The sequence below is a fragment of the Polypterus senegalus genome, chromosome 14 (assembly GCF_016835505.1).
Source record: "Polypterus senegalus isolate Bchr_013 chromosome 14, ASM1683550v1, whole genome shotgun sequence".
NCBI lineage: Eukaryota > Metazoa > Chordata > Cladistia > Polypteriformes > Polypteridae > Polypterus > Polypterus senegalus.
Window position 1 is genome coordinate 78,634,022 of NC_053167.1, and position 14,050 is coordinate 78,648,071.

The 14,050-nt window shown below is 39.7% G+C and overlaps 1 protein-coding gene across 5 annotated transcripts in view; it reads right to left on the reverse strand.

The window, feature by feature from the left end:
- Nucleotides 1-14,050, reverse strand: part of swt1 (SWT1 RNA endoribonuclease homolog) — a 121,301-nt gene that overhangs the window by 89,315 nt on the left and 17,936 nt on the right. For 2 of the 5 annotated variants that reach the window (XM_039735728.1, XM_039735733.1), the window contains exons 2-4: nucleotides 6,913-7,124; nucleotides 6,439-6,517; nucleotides 3,600-3,620 (exon numbers count right to left, since the gene is read on the reverse strand). In XM_039735728.1, the coding sequence (XP_039591662.1) occupies nucleotides 3,600-3,620; nucleotides 6,439-6,501 (84 nt within the window). In that variant the 5' untranslated portion in view covers nucleotides 6,502-6,517; nucleotides 6,913-7,124. Of the gene's footprint in view, nucleotides 1-3,599; nucleotides 3,621-6,438; nucleotides 6,518-6,912; nucleotides 7,125-10,848; nucleotides 10,891-11,613; nucleotides 11,635-14,050 lie in introns of those variants that run through there. The other 3 variants (XM_039735730.1, XM_039735729.1, XM_039735731.1) reach the window with 3 other exon arrangements.

Sequence of the window (14,050 nt, forward strand, 5' to 3'; positions counted from 1 at the left end):
GCTATGGCTTTCACTGTCTATGCAATATCAACACTTACATGCGTTTACTAAAAATAAATAAATAAATAAATAATAATAAGACTAGTTTTAACAATAACGTGAATTTACTTTAACAACACTTGTCAGTTCCTGTTCAACAAATTGGTCTATGAAAGTGCCAATTCAAGATCTGTAGGTGCTACTTTTAATGACAGTTTTAACCCAGCCACAGGGGATGCACAAGCCAGTGTGTTTCTTCATGCCGGTCAAAGCCCGGATAAATTGGGAGGGTTACATCAAGAAGGGCATCCGGTGTAAAATTTTGCCAAATCAATATGCGGACAACAATACAGATTTCCATATCGGATTAGTTGAGTCCTGGGTTAACAAGGACCGCCACCAGTACTGTTAGCCAACAGGGTGCTGGCGGAAATAGGGCTACTGTTGGCCAAAGAAGGAGAAGAAGAGGGGGGAGACGTGTCCGGATGCAGGAGGAGAGGAGGAAGGTAAAGAGAGTGGAACTGAGGGTAGGAACTTTGAATGTTGGCAGTATCACTGGTAAGGGGAGAGAGTTAGCAGATATGATGGAGAGAAGGAAGGTTGATACATTGTGCATGCAAGAGACTGAATGGAAGGGGAGTAAGGCCAGGTGGATCGGAGGTGGATTCAAATTGTTCTATCGTGGTGTGGATGGGAGGAGAAATGGGGTAGGGGTTATTATGAAGGAACAGTATGACTTGGGGGTGAAAAAAGTGTCAGATAGAATGATGATTATGAAGCTGGAAATTGGAGGTGTAATGATGAATGTTGTTAGTGCATATGTCCTGCAAGTTGGGTGTGCGATGGATGAGAAAGATGATGTTTGGAGTGAGTTGGATGAAGTGATGAGCAGTGTACTCAAGGGACAGAAAGTCGTGATTGGAGCGGATTTCAATGGACATGTTGGTTAAGGGAACAAAGCAGACGAGGAGGTGATGGGTAAGTATGGTTTCAAGAAGAGGAATGAAGGTCAGAGGATAGTGGATTTTGCCAAAAGGATGGACATGGCTGTGTTGAATAAGTATTTTTAAGAAAAGGGAGGTACATAGGGTAATGTACAACAGTGGAGGAAGATGCACACAGGTGAATTACTTCCTATGCAGAAGAGTCAATCTGAAGGAGATTGAAGACTGCAAAGTGGTGGAAGGGGAAAGTGTTGTTAAGCAGCATAGGATGGTGGTCTGTAGAATGACGCTGGAGACCAAGAACAGGAAGAGAGTGAGGGAAGAGCCAAGGATCAAATGGTGGAAGTTGAAAAAGTAAGACTGCAAGGCTGAGTTTAGAGAGGAGGAGAGACAGGCACTGGGTGGCAGTGAAGAGTTACCAGACAGCTGGGAAACTACAGCAGATGTAGTAAGGGTGACAGCAAGAAGGGTGCTTGGTGTGACATCTGGACAGAGGAAGGAGGAAAAGGAAACTTGGTGGTGGAATGGGGAAGTACAGGAGAGTATACAGAGGAAGAGGATGGCAAAGAAGAAGTGGGATAGTAGAGAGATGCAGTAAGTAGACAAGAGTACAAGGAGAAAAGTCACAAGGTGAAGACAGAGGTGGCGAAGGCTAAAGAAAAGGCATATGATGAATTATATGAGAGGTCGGACACTATGGAGGGAGAAGAGGACCTGTACCGATTGGCTAGACAGAGGGACCGAGCTCGGAAAGATGTGCAGCAGATTAGGGTGATAAATGATAAAGATGGAAACGTACTCACAAGTGAGGAGAGTGTATTGAGCAGATGGAAAGAGTACTTTGAGAGGCTGATGAATGAAGAGAATGAGACAGAGAGAAGGCTGGGTGATAGTGAATCAGGAAGTGCAACGGATTAGCAAGGAGTAAGTAAGGACAGCTATGAAGAGGATGAAAAATGGAAAGGCCGTTAGTCCAGATGACATACCTGTGGAAGCATGGAGGTGTTAAGGAGAGATGGCAGTGGAGTTTTTAACCAGATTGTTTAATGAAATCTTGGAAAGTGAGAGGATGCCTGAGGAGTAGAGAAGAAGTGTACTGGTGCCGATATTTAAGAATAAAGGGGATGTGCAGGACTGTAGTAACTACAGGGGAATAAAATTGATGAGCCACAGCATGACATTATGGGAAAGAGTAGTGGAAGCTAGGTTAAGAAGTGAGGTGATGAGTAGTGGGCAGCAGTATGGTTTCATGCCAAGAAAATCACCACAGATGCAATGTTTGCCCTGAGGATGTTGATGGAGAAGTATAGAGAAGGCCAGGAGTTGTATTGCGTCTTTGTGGACCTGGAGAAAGCATATGACAGGGTGCCTCGAGAGGAAGTCGGGAGTGGCAGAGAAGTACGTAAGGGTTGTACAGGATATGTACAAGGTAAGTGAGGTCTGCAGTAGGAGTGACAGATGCATTCAAGGAGGAGATGGGATTACATCAGGGATCGGCTCTGAGCCCTTTCTTATTTGCAATGGTGATGGACAGGTTGACAGACAAGATTAGACAGTAGTCCCCGTGGACTATGATGTTTGCTGATGACATTGGGATCTGTAGCAATAGTATGGAGCAGGTTGAGAAGACCCTGGAGAAATGAAGATATGCTCTGGAGAGGAGAGGAACGGTCAGTAGGAACAAGACAGAATACATGTGTAAATGAGAGGGAGGTCAGAGGAATGGTGAGGATGCAAGGAGTAGAGATGGCGAAGGTGGATGAGTTTAAATGCTTGGGATCAACAGTACAGAGTAATAGGGAGTGTGGAGGAGAGGTGAAAAAGAGAGTGCAGGCAGGGTGGAATGGGTGGAGAAGAGTGTCAGGAGTAATTTGTGACAGATGGGTATCAGCAAGAGTGAAAGGGTAGGTCTACAGGACAGTAGTGAGACCAGCTATGTTATATGGGTTGGGGACAGTGTCATTGACCAGAAAGCAAGAGACATAGCTGGAGGTAGCAGAGTTAAAGATGGTAAGATTTGCATTGGGTGTGACGAGGATGGACAGGATTAGAAATGAGTATATTAGAGGGTCAGCTCAAGTTGAACGGTTGGGTGACAAAGTCAGAGAGGTGAGATTGCGTTGGTTTGGTCATGTGGGGTATATTGGGAAAAGGATGTTAAGGATAGATAAAAGGAAAAGAGGAAGGCCTAAGAGGAGGTTTATGAATGTGGTGAGAGAGGACACGCAGGTGATGGGTGTAACAGAACAAGATGCAGAGGACAGAAAGATATGGAAGAAAATGATCCACTGTGGCAACCCCTAACGGGAGCAGCCGAAAGAAGAAGAATAGGCAGCTTTTTCAATATATATACACAGTATAAAGAAATATACAATTCTTTGAAATTTACCCTCAACCAGTGTTCATCTGTTCTTTAGTCCTTGTTGAAGAAGTTATTTTTTCAGCTGGAATCCATATTGCGACATTTCCTAATTAAATAATTGCGTTCCATTCTCCTACAAGGTAGCAGTGGCCATTTCAGTACTACTGTATAAAACCTACTATAAAAAGTAATAGCTTCTACATTCTTAATTCCGATTTAATTAAGTAATTTATTTTTACAGTCTTTGCTGGTGCTTTACAACTATTGTCTGGATTTCTTTCTTCATACCCTGATAAATAAAATCAGTCACTTACTTTGAACGGTTCTGGCATTTCCTAATTCAAAAAAAATAAGTTAAACATCATCAACCTACATGTACTAAGGAAATTCATGACTACAACATACCATATAAAGTCAACTTCTTGTTTTTTAGAACCATTATTGTATCTGCAAAGATAACTCAATAAATCACTTTAAACACAGGTTTGTATTTCTATACTTCCTAATACAGACACCCACCCCATCATTATTTAAGTCTTACGATTCTTTCCAATATAAACAATTTGCAGTATTTTATATTATACTCAAACCAGACCATTGATTAAGTCAGTCTCTGGTGTTATTAAAATGTCAAATATATGTGCAGAAAGACAGACACCTGCAGTTCAATACTTTTTAAATTTCAAACTGTTAAATAATCATCATTAAACAAATAGGTCAATATGGCAAGTCTTTTTTATGATGTTAGAAACCTATATGAGCTAATCACTACTTGCATGTGTTGAAAACAAAACAGACAAATTAAAAAAAAAAGTTTCCAGAAAGTAAAAGAAGTGAGAATTAACTGCCAGGAGGATTACGACTAGTTATAAGATATAATACAGAACTGAGAAACAACTGTGTCCTTGCTATTATGGAGGAAGGTGGGAAACTACCTGGAACTACAAACCCATGTTGAATATACTAGATGTCTGATGTTTTTTTGTTGCATGTGTATCCCAATATAGACCGTCACATTGCTGGGTGACTTCAGTGCTCAAATCTGTAATGAAAAGATTTTTCTGAATTTCTGTGCTAAGCACAGATTGTTCATAGCAAACACCATGTTCGAACACAATATTCTTAACTGTACCTGGTACCAGAGTACCTTAGGCTGAAGGTGATAGACTGACTTTATAGTTGTTTCATTTGACCTGAGGCCACATGTTTTGACACTTGAGTGAAGATGGGGTAGAGATGTCAGCTGATCACCATTTGCTAGTAAGCGGGATTCATAGTGAGGAGAGTAGGCAGAAGCAGTTAGGGTGTTCTAGGAATGTCTGCCTGCTTCCAATCATGATTTGTTCAACTCCCACTTCCAAAAGAACATCCCTGTACAGAGTGGGGTCAAAGACACCAAGTCCAAATGGACCTGGGTTCAAAACCACAAACATGGAAGTGACTGTTAAAAGCTGTGGTTTTACAGCAGTCGGGGCATCTCATCGCAGCAACCATTGGACCTGATGGTAGACAGACTGAAGAAGGTGGCTTTTAGAAAAATGCTTTCTGTGGATTCTCCTTACTTGGTTCAGAAATACCGACAGGCTAAGATGACTTGCAGAAATGGTTGGAAAGGCCATGGAGATATAGTATCACATCTTAAGGCTGTTCTGGCAAACTGGTCAATGCCTCAGAAGGGGAAGGTATGACCTTGACTAGACTACATTAAGCAGGGATGGAGAGCTGCTGATATCCTTTGGGGAAATTGTTGAGCAGTGAAAGGAAAACTTTGAAGAACTCCACAAACTTGTGGACATAGCATGATAAATGCGTGTATTTAATGTTTCGTGGAATGTGGGTAATGTACCCTTGGACTGGCAGACTGATGTGATGGTCCCTGTATTTAGGAAAGGAATCCTGAGGGTGTATTCCAGCTATAGAGGAATTGCATTTCTTAGCCTCCCAGGCAAGGCCTATGCCAAGGTGCTGGAGGGGAGACTTAATCTGATGCTTAAGTCTAAGATACAGGGGGAACAATGTGACTTCCGTCCTAGTTGTGGAATAGCTGACTAGCTCTTCTCCCTGGCACAGTTTCTGGAGGTTGTGCAGGAGTATGATAACCCATTTTACATGTGTTTGGTAAATTTCGAAAAAGCACATGACAGTCTCCTTCAGGACCTGTTGCAGTGTGAAGAAGCAGGGATGAGGATCAGCAACTTTAAGTCTGAGGTAATGGTTCTCTCTTTGAAAAGACTGAATTGCTCACTCAAGGTTGGGAGTGCCTTTAGTGGAGAAGGTCAAGTATCTCGGGATCTTGTTTACAAGTGACTGGAGAAAAAAAATACAAGATCAAAATGTGGATTGGAATAGCAGTAGGTGTTCTGCAGTTGCTGTATTAGTCCATGGTGGTAAAGCAGGAATGGAGTACAAAGACAAAGTCCTCACCTAAGCTCAAGAAATGTAGGTAATTAGCGGCAGAGATTAGTTTTTTTTCGCAGGGCTGCTGGAATGACACTCAATAACAGGGTGAGAAACTCAAAAACTCAGGACAAAATCAAGGTAGAGTTGCTGCTCCTCTGGATCAAGAGGTGCCAGCTTAGGTGTTCTGGGCATGTTGTAAGGATTCCACCCTAGTATATCTACCTGGCGCTGCTCTGGACAAATCCCATCAGGAAGAGACCATATGGCAAACCCAACATACGCTGGCCTGGGAAGACCTAGGAATTTCACAGGAAGAGTTGAAATCCATAGTAGTGGACAGGGAAGTCAGGGCAGACCTGCTTGGCCTGTTTCTGTTTCTGTTTATTCCCCATTGGAATATTTTCAGGTGATGAGACGACATGAGATGTACCACATAGTAGATTTCCTTATCACCTAATGATTTACAGCAATTGTTTGTAAAAAAACATACTTTTCCTACTATATGCAGTAGCTAAATTTATGTAAAACTATCCCAGAAATAAGTTCATAAAAACAGTACAATATCAGAGGTGGATTCAATTTTTTGCTCACAGTATGAACTGAACCATCAGTTAATAGCTTCCAGCTGAACTTGTCATATACTACTTCATAGTACATTGTTAGAAAAAAAATAGTATAATTAACAGACTGAAACAAAACTAAGAAAATGAAATAGTACACAAAAAATCCAGAAGGAACTCTCATTTTCTTTACCATTTCAGAAGAGCTGGAAGATAAACGTCGCTTTCTTTCCTTATGCTTCTTCTTCTTAGACATAATTAACTAATGTAACCTATAAGGAGAAGTAAATAAAACATTTTATCTTAAAATAAAGTAACAACCCAGGGTGTGTTACACATAAGTTTACTACAAAGACCTAATACAATATTGCTCATATCATCTTTATAAAGCTCTCCCACTTTATTAAATAATGCACATTGTGGAAGGTATAGCACAAAAATAACATATAACTTTTAAAACTAATTACATAAGTCTGATGTAATGCTAGGCAAGAAATATACTTATTTTTCTTTACTGTAAACACAGAGAAAAATTTCCACTATCTGTATAATACAGAAGCACCACCGTATAGCAACAAGCCAGGGGCAGGTTATAGACATAGATTCTTTCTAAAATTCATGCTGAGACTATCTTAATGTGTACAAACAGTAAATGTACTAAACTGACCTTTATAAAGCTGAAAAGTAATTTCCAAATCAAATTTGTTCCAGTGGTTGGATTGGAAGGGATATCCCGGCTACCTGCCTTCTTTTTCCATGCATAGGGTTAAGGAATCTGGAGGCCAAGGTTCACTGTGGCTTATATCACTAACTCTCCAATTATCTTCAATGAAGAGACTAGGTTAACACCCGCAAATATATCCACTTGAACCAGTAAGACTAGAAAATTTTAAAAGAGACCAGACAAAATGAATGTTAAAAAAAAGTTCTTATTTATTTAAGCATAAAACAAATCACAAAAAATTAAATAAATGTAATGCAAAATATAATAATCTATCTTCCTTTCTATCGAATGTATAGCCTTAATAATACAGTTAAACTATAAGTAATAAAGAAAAAATGTCTTTAATCCAACAGTGCTGATACTTAAATTCTGCCCTTCTCTTCTGTATGAAGAAAATCAAATCTTAACTTGATCAATCCTTCAGACTTTAGTAATCAGATCCTGCACAAAACATTTCAGTTTTTTACAACCTTAAGCATTTAAAAGGTATTCAGTTCTGGAGTAGCTATGTAATTATCTTCAGCAACTTCCTTTTTCTTATCCTTAAGGTAACATGCACCAACATTCAAAAGTTTGAAATCAGTCAAAAACGTAGAAATTGATACTTTTTAAAGTCTGATTACCATTAAATTGATTTTAAAATATAGTCAAGACATTACTAATTTTGGAAATAGTTAACACTGTTTAAAATAAATGGGATATAATTTATTTGACTCCATAGCCTCATTTTCAGCAGACATTACTCCAGTGTCCTAATGGTAAACTCTCTGAGATCATCCTTAATTAGTCATCTTCACATGACAAATTAGAAAAGCTTTTGTAATTGTGTTAGAACAGCTGAAAACTTTTATTTTGATTAATAAAGTAGGTCAATTTTCTTTCCTAGATTTGTAACATACTGGCATTCTCAACATTCATTTCTGGGTCCAAAAATGGCCAAAGCAAAACAACCATTATCCTTAAGACATTTATTGTTGCTTTGCAAAATGATGGGTTAATCCATGCAACAGACTGCCAAGAAACTAAAGATTTCATGCAATGGGGCCCACTAATATCTCTATTATAAAAAAAAAATCTTGGAAGGCTTGGAAGAAAACAAGACGTGATTTTCTCAGAGACACTTTAACATCCTGTGAGACAAGGCAGTGAGACAGCTTTTAAATGTTTGAAACGCTGCGTGATCCGCAGCAGCAAGCCAACAATTGATCGAGCAAAGAGGAGGTAAAAAAACAACTGTACTTGTTTCCCATTGTATCACCGTTTAAGAGGGGATTTTGGAGGAGCAACCACATCTCCTTAGCGTGCGTTCAGCCCCCCTCTTCTCTACGCAAGTGGCAGCGACGTGAAATGGCTGGCGCGAAGCATGCCCCAGGCATTGTGAGCGAGCAGGGGACAAAGCCCCCTAGTGTTTTGAAAGAAAAGGGCAAACGGGATCTAACCAAGATAGAAAATAGGCGAAACGTCTGCACAACAAGCACAAGAGTACAGTGGAACCTCAGGTCACAACTGTAATTTGTTTCAAAACTCTGGTCGCAACCCGATTTGGTCGTGACCCAAAGTAATTTCCCCCATAGGATTGTATGTAAATACAATTAATCCGTTCCTGACCATACAAGCTGTATGTAAACATATTTTTTTAAAGACTAGGGGCTTCGCCCCCTGCTCGCTTTGCTCGCCAACCCCCGTGTTTGGTTTTCCAAATACACACTAAGATATTTTTTTTTTTCTTTGAACTTCTGTAAAAACAATATTTGTAATGTCTTCCGAGAAGATCACGTATCGTAGCCTTGCTTTTGCTTTCCAGGACAGGATTTCTTTTTATAATAGAGAGATTTTTAAGCACAAAAATAGTTAATTATACCATAGAATGCACAGTGTGATAGTAAACTAAATGCAAAAAACATTACATAACACTGACAAAACCTTGAACAGAGTAAACTAACATTACAAGAGTTCACGCTATAGCCTTATGAACCGCTCTCTCTAAACACTTTTTTTAACGAGTTTTAAGCACAGGGAAAAAAATAAACATTTGAAACATCCGTAATATATACAAAAACTAACCATAAACAACTAAGAAAACTAACTTTGCATGAGTTGAGTTCTGGCATGATGGAAGTGAGGAGGAACTGGGTGGAGATGATTCCTCTAGCACCAGAGACAGCAAAGCTGCCGCACTATACAGGTGCCAGTCATAAAATTAGAATATCATGACAAAGTTGATTTATTTCAGTAATTCCATTCAAAAAGTGAAACTTGTATATTAGATTCATTCATTACACACAGACTGATGTATTTCAAATGTTTATTTCTTTTAATTTTGATGATTATAACTGACAACTAATGAAAGTCCCAAATTCAGTATCTCGAAAAATTAGAATATTGTGAAAAGGTTCAATATTGAAGACACCTGGTGCCACACTCTAATCAGCTAATTAACTCAAAACACCTGCAAAAGCCTTTAAATGGTCTCTCAGTCTAGTTCTGTAGGCTACACAATCATGGGGAAGACTGCTGACTTGACAGTTGTCCAAAAAATGACCATTGACACCTTGCACAAGGAGGGCAAGACACAAAAGGTCATTGCTAAAGAGGCTGGCTGTTCATAGAGCTCTGTGTCCAAGCACATTAATAGAGAGGCGAAGGGAAGGACAAGATGTGGTAGAAAAAGTGTACAAGCAATAGGGATAACTGCACCCTGGAGAGGATTGTGAAACAAAACCCATTCAAAACTGTGGGGGAGATTCACAAAGAGTGGACTGCAGCTGGAGTCAGTGCTTCAAGAACCACCACGCACAGACGTATGCAAGACATGGGTTTCAGCTGTCGCATTCCTTGTGTCAAGCCACTCTTGAACAAGAGACAGCGTCAGAAGCGTCTCGCCTAGGCTAAAGACAAAACTGCTGCTGAGTGGTCCAAAGTTATGTTCTCTGATGAAAGTAAATTTTGCATTTCCTTTGGAAAAAAAGGTCCCAGAGTCTGGAGGAAAAGAGGAGAGGAACAGAATCCACGTTGCTTGAGGTCCAGTGTAAAGTTTCCACAGTCAGTGATGGTTTGGGGTGCCATGTCATCTGCTGGTGTTGGTCCATTGTGTTTTCTGAGGTCCAAGGTCAACGCAGCCGTCTACCAGGAAGTTTTAGAGCACTTCATGCTTCCTGCTGCTGACGAACTTTATGGAGATGCAGATTTCATTTTCCAACAGGACCTGGCACCTGCACAAAGTGCCAAAACTACCAGTACCTGGTTTAAGGACCATGGTATCCCTGTTCTTGATTGGCCAGCAAACTCGCCTGACCTTAACCCCATAGAAAATCTATGGGGTATTGTGAAGAGGAAGATGCAATACGCCAGACCCAACAATTCAGAAGAGCTGAAGGCCACTATCAGAGCAACATGGGCTCTCATAACACCTGAGCAGTGCCACAGACTGATTGACTCCATGCCACGCCGCATTGCTGCAGTAATCCAGGCCAAAGGAGCCCCAACTAAATATTGAGTGCTGTACATGCTCATACTTTTCATGTTCATACCTTTCAGTTGGCCAACATTTCTAAAAATCCTTTTTTGCATTGGTCTTAATTGATATTCTAATTTTCTGAGATACTGAATTTGGGACTTTCATTAGTTGTCAGTTATAATCATCAAAATTAAAAGAAATAAACATTTTAACTACATCAGTCTGTGTGTAATGAATGAATCTAATATACAAGTTTCACTTTTTGAATGGAATTACTGAAATAAATCAACTTTGTCATGATATTCTAATTTTATGACCGACACCTGTACTATGGAACCATCACCATATTTAACTCTATGTAGTGTACACTTTTCTTCATTTCACAGATTATCACCAAATCGCTGATGTGCATTGCCAAATACCTTTTCTGTGGTTTCATCATTCCAGTGAAAAGTTTTCCAGGATTTTGGTTTCTAAAAGTAGGACAAACATCAGTCATGCCTTTTCATTTTTGCCTTCACTCTTGCTAAAAAAGCCCTTCTATGTATGTTTAGTGTGTGTCATATGGTACACATGGAGACCATCACTTCAGATAACGCAAGGTCAGACTTAAGCTCTTTAGATATTTTATGTGATTTTTTTTTAAAAGTTTGCAACAAACTTCAAATATCTCTTTGATAATTTTTTCTTTCCCACCATATCTTGGGAGGATTTTAACAGTTACTCAGCTTCTGAATACCAGGGTGAATTGTGGAAGCAGGAATGCCAAGGTTTCTACACATGACTTTGTATTCTTTTGCATCTTTAAGTTTGGTGATAACAGTTTTGTTCAGGCAGATCGCTTGTCTTTGGGAATGTCAATAACAAACAAGGAAAAAGGTGAACAATGTGAGGTCTTTTAAGGCTGTTGACATTTATGCTTCCTGTTTCCAATGTAATTTGAAAGACTGACACTAAAACATAATAAGTACTCTTTTTTTTAGGAGATGTTTTAGCTTGCTGAATGTTCACCTACTTATCCTAACCTTAAGATACTAAGTAATGGTGAACAGGATCAATTATGTGTTGGCCTTTCCACTGCACTTATGTTAAAGAACCAATTATTTTTGTTTTTTTTTGGGCTTTATGCATTTTATGTACATTCACATATAAAACTGAGTAGTTAACTTGCCCTCTGTGGCTCTTACAGAATATTCAAGGTGTCTGCAAAACTATGCATGCAGTTTCTAGATGAAATCCATAAGTTTTCCCTGCCATCAGGAATCCTAAAAACTGTGGAGGAGATAAAGCAAATTGTTAAAGAGAAATTCTTTATCAAAAAGATTTCAGTCTGCAGTATATGGACCAAGAATTTGCGGGACAGTTATTTACTTTATTAAGAACTGAGGATATCAAAGACAATGACACCATTAAGGCGGTATTTGTGGAACCTGTGCCAATTTTCACTCTGTAGATGGAGACTGCCACAAATTTGCAAGGAATACCCGAGAGTTGTGACAGCAGGTTCACAGAGTTGTCCAAAGAAGTGCGCTCCATAAACTCTCATTACACAATACCCATTTCTTGTCCTGTAAACAATTTCTCCTGTTCACTCCCTTGGCCAAAAGAGTTTCAGATACCCATTTTTTCATTTGACACAGAGCATCTTCTTGCAGGATATAATAAGCAATACAGAAAGGATGGAACCCTTCTCAACAACCTAACAATTCAGTCAGATATTCTGGATAAACTAGCAGAAAACATTTTTGTGTACTTTCCCTACCCATCAAGTGCACAAAGAGAGCAGGTTGCTAAAGCATTACTCAAAAAACATTCTTGCTTGAGGGACCCCATGTCATGTAATGGTTTGTACAGTTGGCACTATAGTCTAAAGTACAAGGTATGGAATTACAGAGCAAAGATAAGAAATTTGGGATTACCACAGCTATGTGTTAACCACCTAAAAAAGAAATCTGAGCAAACAACTTGAAAAAGGCCAAAACTCAGAAGTCAACTACCTCCCAACAAATCCAAAATGACAGTCTGAAGAAACACTTGAAAATGAAAGAGAAGACCTGTTGCATGAGTGATAAAAGGACAACAAGAAAGTTATTAGTGAGAAGATGGCTAGAACATTTTCTCTATATCGGAAAGGATGTCATCCTTAAGAAACTTCCTGTCATAGATTTCAAAACTCGGTGGCCTTCCCTATTCGAGCCTTCTTAGGTATGACACTTATTCTTATCTTCAAACATATTTGTTAATAGCACAGTTTAAAGCTGTTCCCCCTGACATTCTGCAGGTCAATAGGGGAGCACCTGTGACCACAAAGTAGAAAAAGAGCCTAGGAATTCAGCAAAGGGGAAGCTGCCGATAACGAAGGGCGAAATGAAGTGAGGATCATGGCAGGGTGAGGAGGCATAGTGGTCAGGAAGAGGCTCTGTGCAGAGCAATGATGATCTGGTAAGTATTGTTGCTCCCTGTTGAACATGGAAGTGGGGTGGGGCAACCAACCACTCCAAAAGGTCCCATGGACGCAGTGATGGAAGAAGGGAGCAGGGCTTGTCAGCTTCTCACTGAAACCCAAGGGAATATGATAGGGCACAAGCCACTCAAAAGGTTTACCATATCTTGCCATAGGACATCTTCTGCAGCTGAGCAGACCTGATAAGCTAAGCTGCATAGGAGTAAAATTGGAAGGATGCACTGAGGAGATTTAATGAAGTCTGGTGCTGACTTTGTTTTAAATTGAGCTTTAGCAGCTTTTGGATTTATTTAGTCTTTGGAATTGTAACCTCTGTGTGCACTCCGATTTTACGTATTATGTATTGATCAGCTATAACAGGCAATTGAACATGGTTTTGGATTGTTTCAATAAAATCACTGTGCACTTTTATACCAACCTCTGCTGGTGCGAATCCTGATTGCACAGGTTCATCTTTATTAAATAACTATCAATGACCGGGGTTCAACTGGGACACGCCAGCCCATGGGGCTTCACAGTACCTATTTGATGGTGGTGTATTAGCAATCCTAGTTTAATCAGTTACCACTGAAATATGCCAATACTAATCAGGAAACTTAAGAAGAAAAATTATTTCATTATGCAAAAGAGGAAAAGGGTACAAAAAGATTAGCAAATCCCTGACACCAAAATGTAAAAATTGTGGACCCCAAAACATTCAGGCCATTGTCATAAGCCATTGCCTTGTGATGAGTATTTTCTGCTGAGAAAAGTGCAGGAAAATTGCAAAGCAAGTGCCTCAGAGCTGGCAAAAGCTATGGAAAGCCTAACTGAAATGACCGTTTTATCTCAAATATTAAGGCACACCCTACACACATGGAATGCATGGTTGTTAACCATGCAAGCCAAAAAATAAGGTGGCCTGTTTAGCCTTTCCCCTGAGCCATATTAACAAAGGGTGAAGACTTTTGAGAATCTATTCCCTCCTCTGATGAAAGCAAATTCAAACTTTTTGTATATGATGGGGACCAAACTGTATAATGTTGCATGGTGGAGGAGTACAGTGAGAAGTTCATGTTTCCCACAGTGAGCATTGCTGGTAGAGTTCTTAAATGGCAATGTATGAGTAATTAAGTTGTGGAAGAACTGTACTGATGGTATAATGAATTCATGTGCTTCAA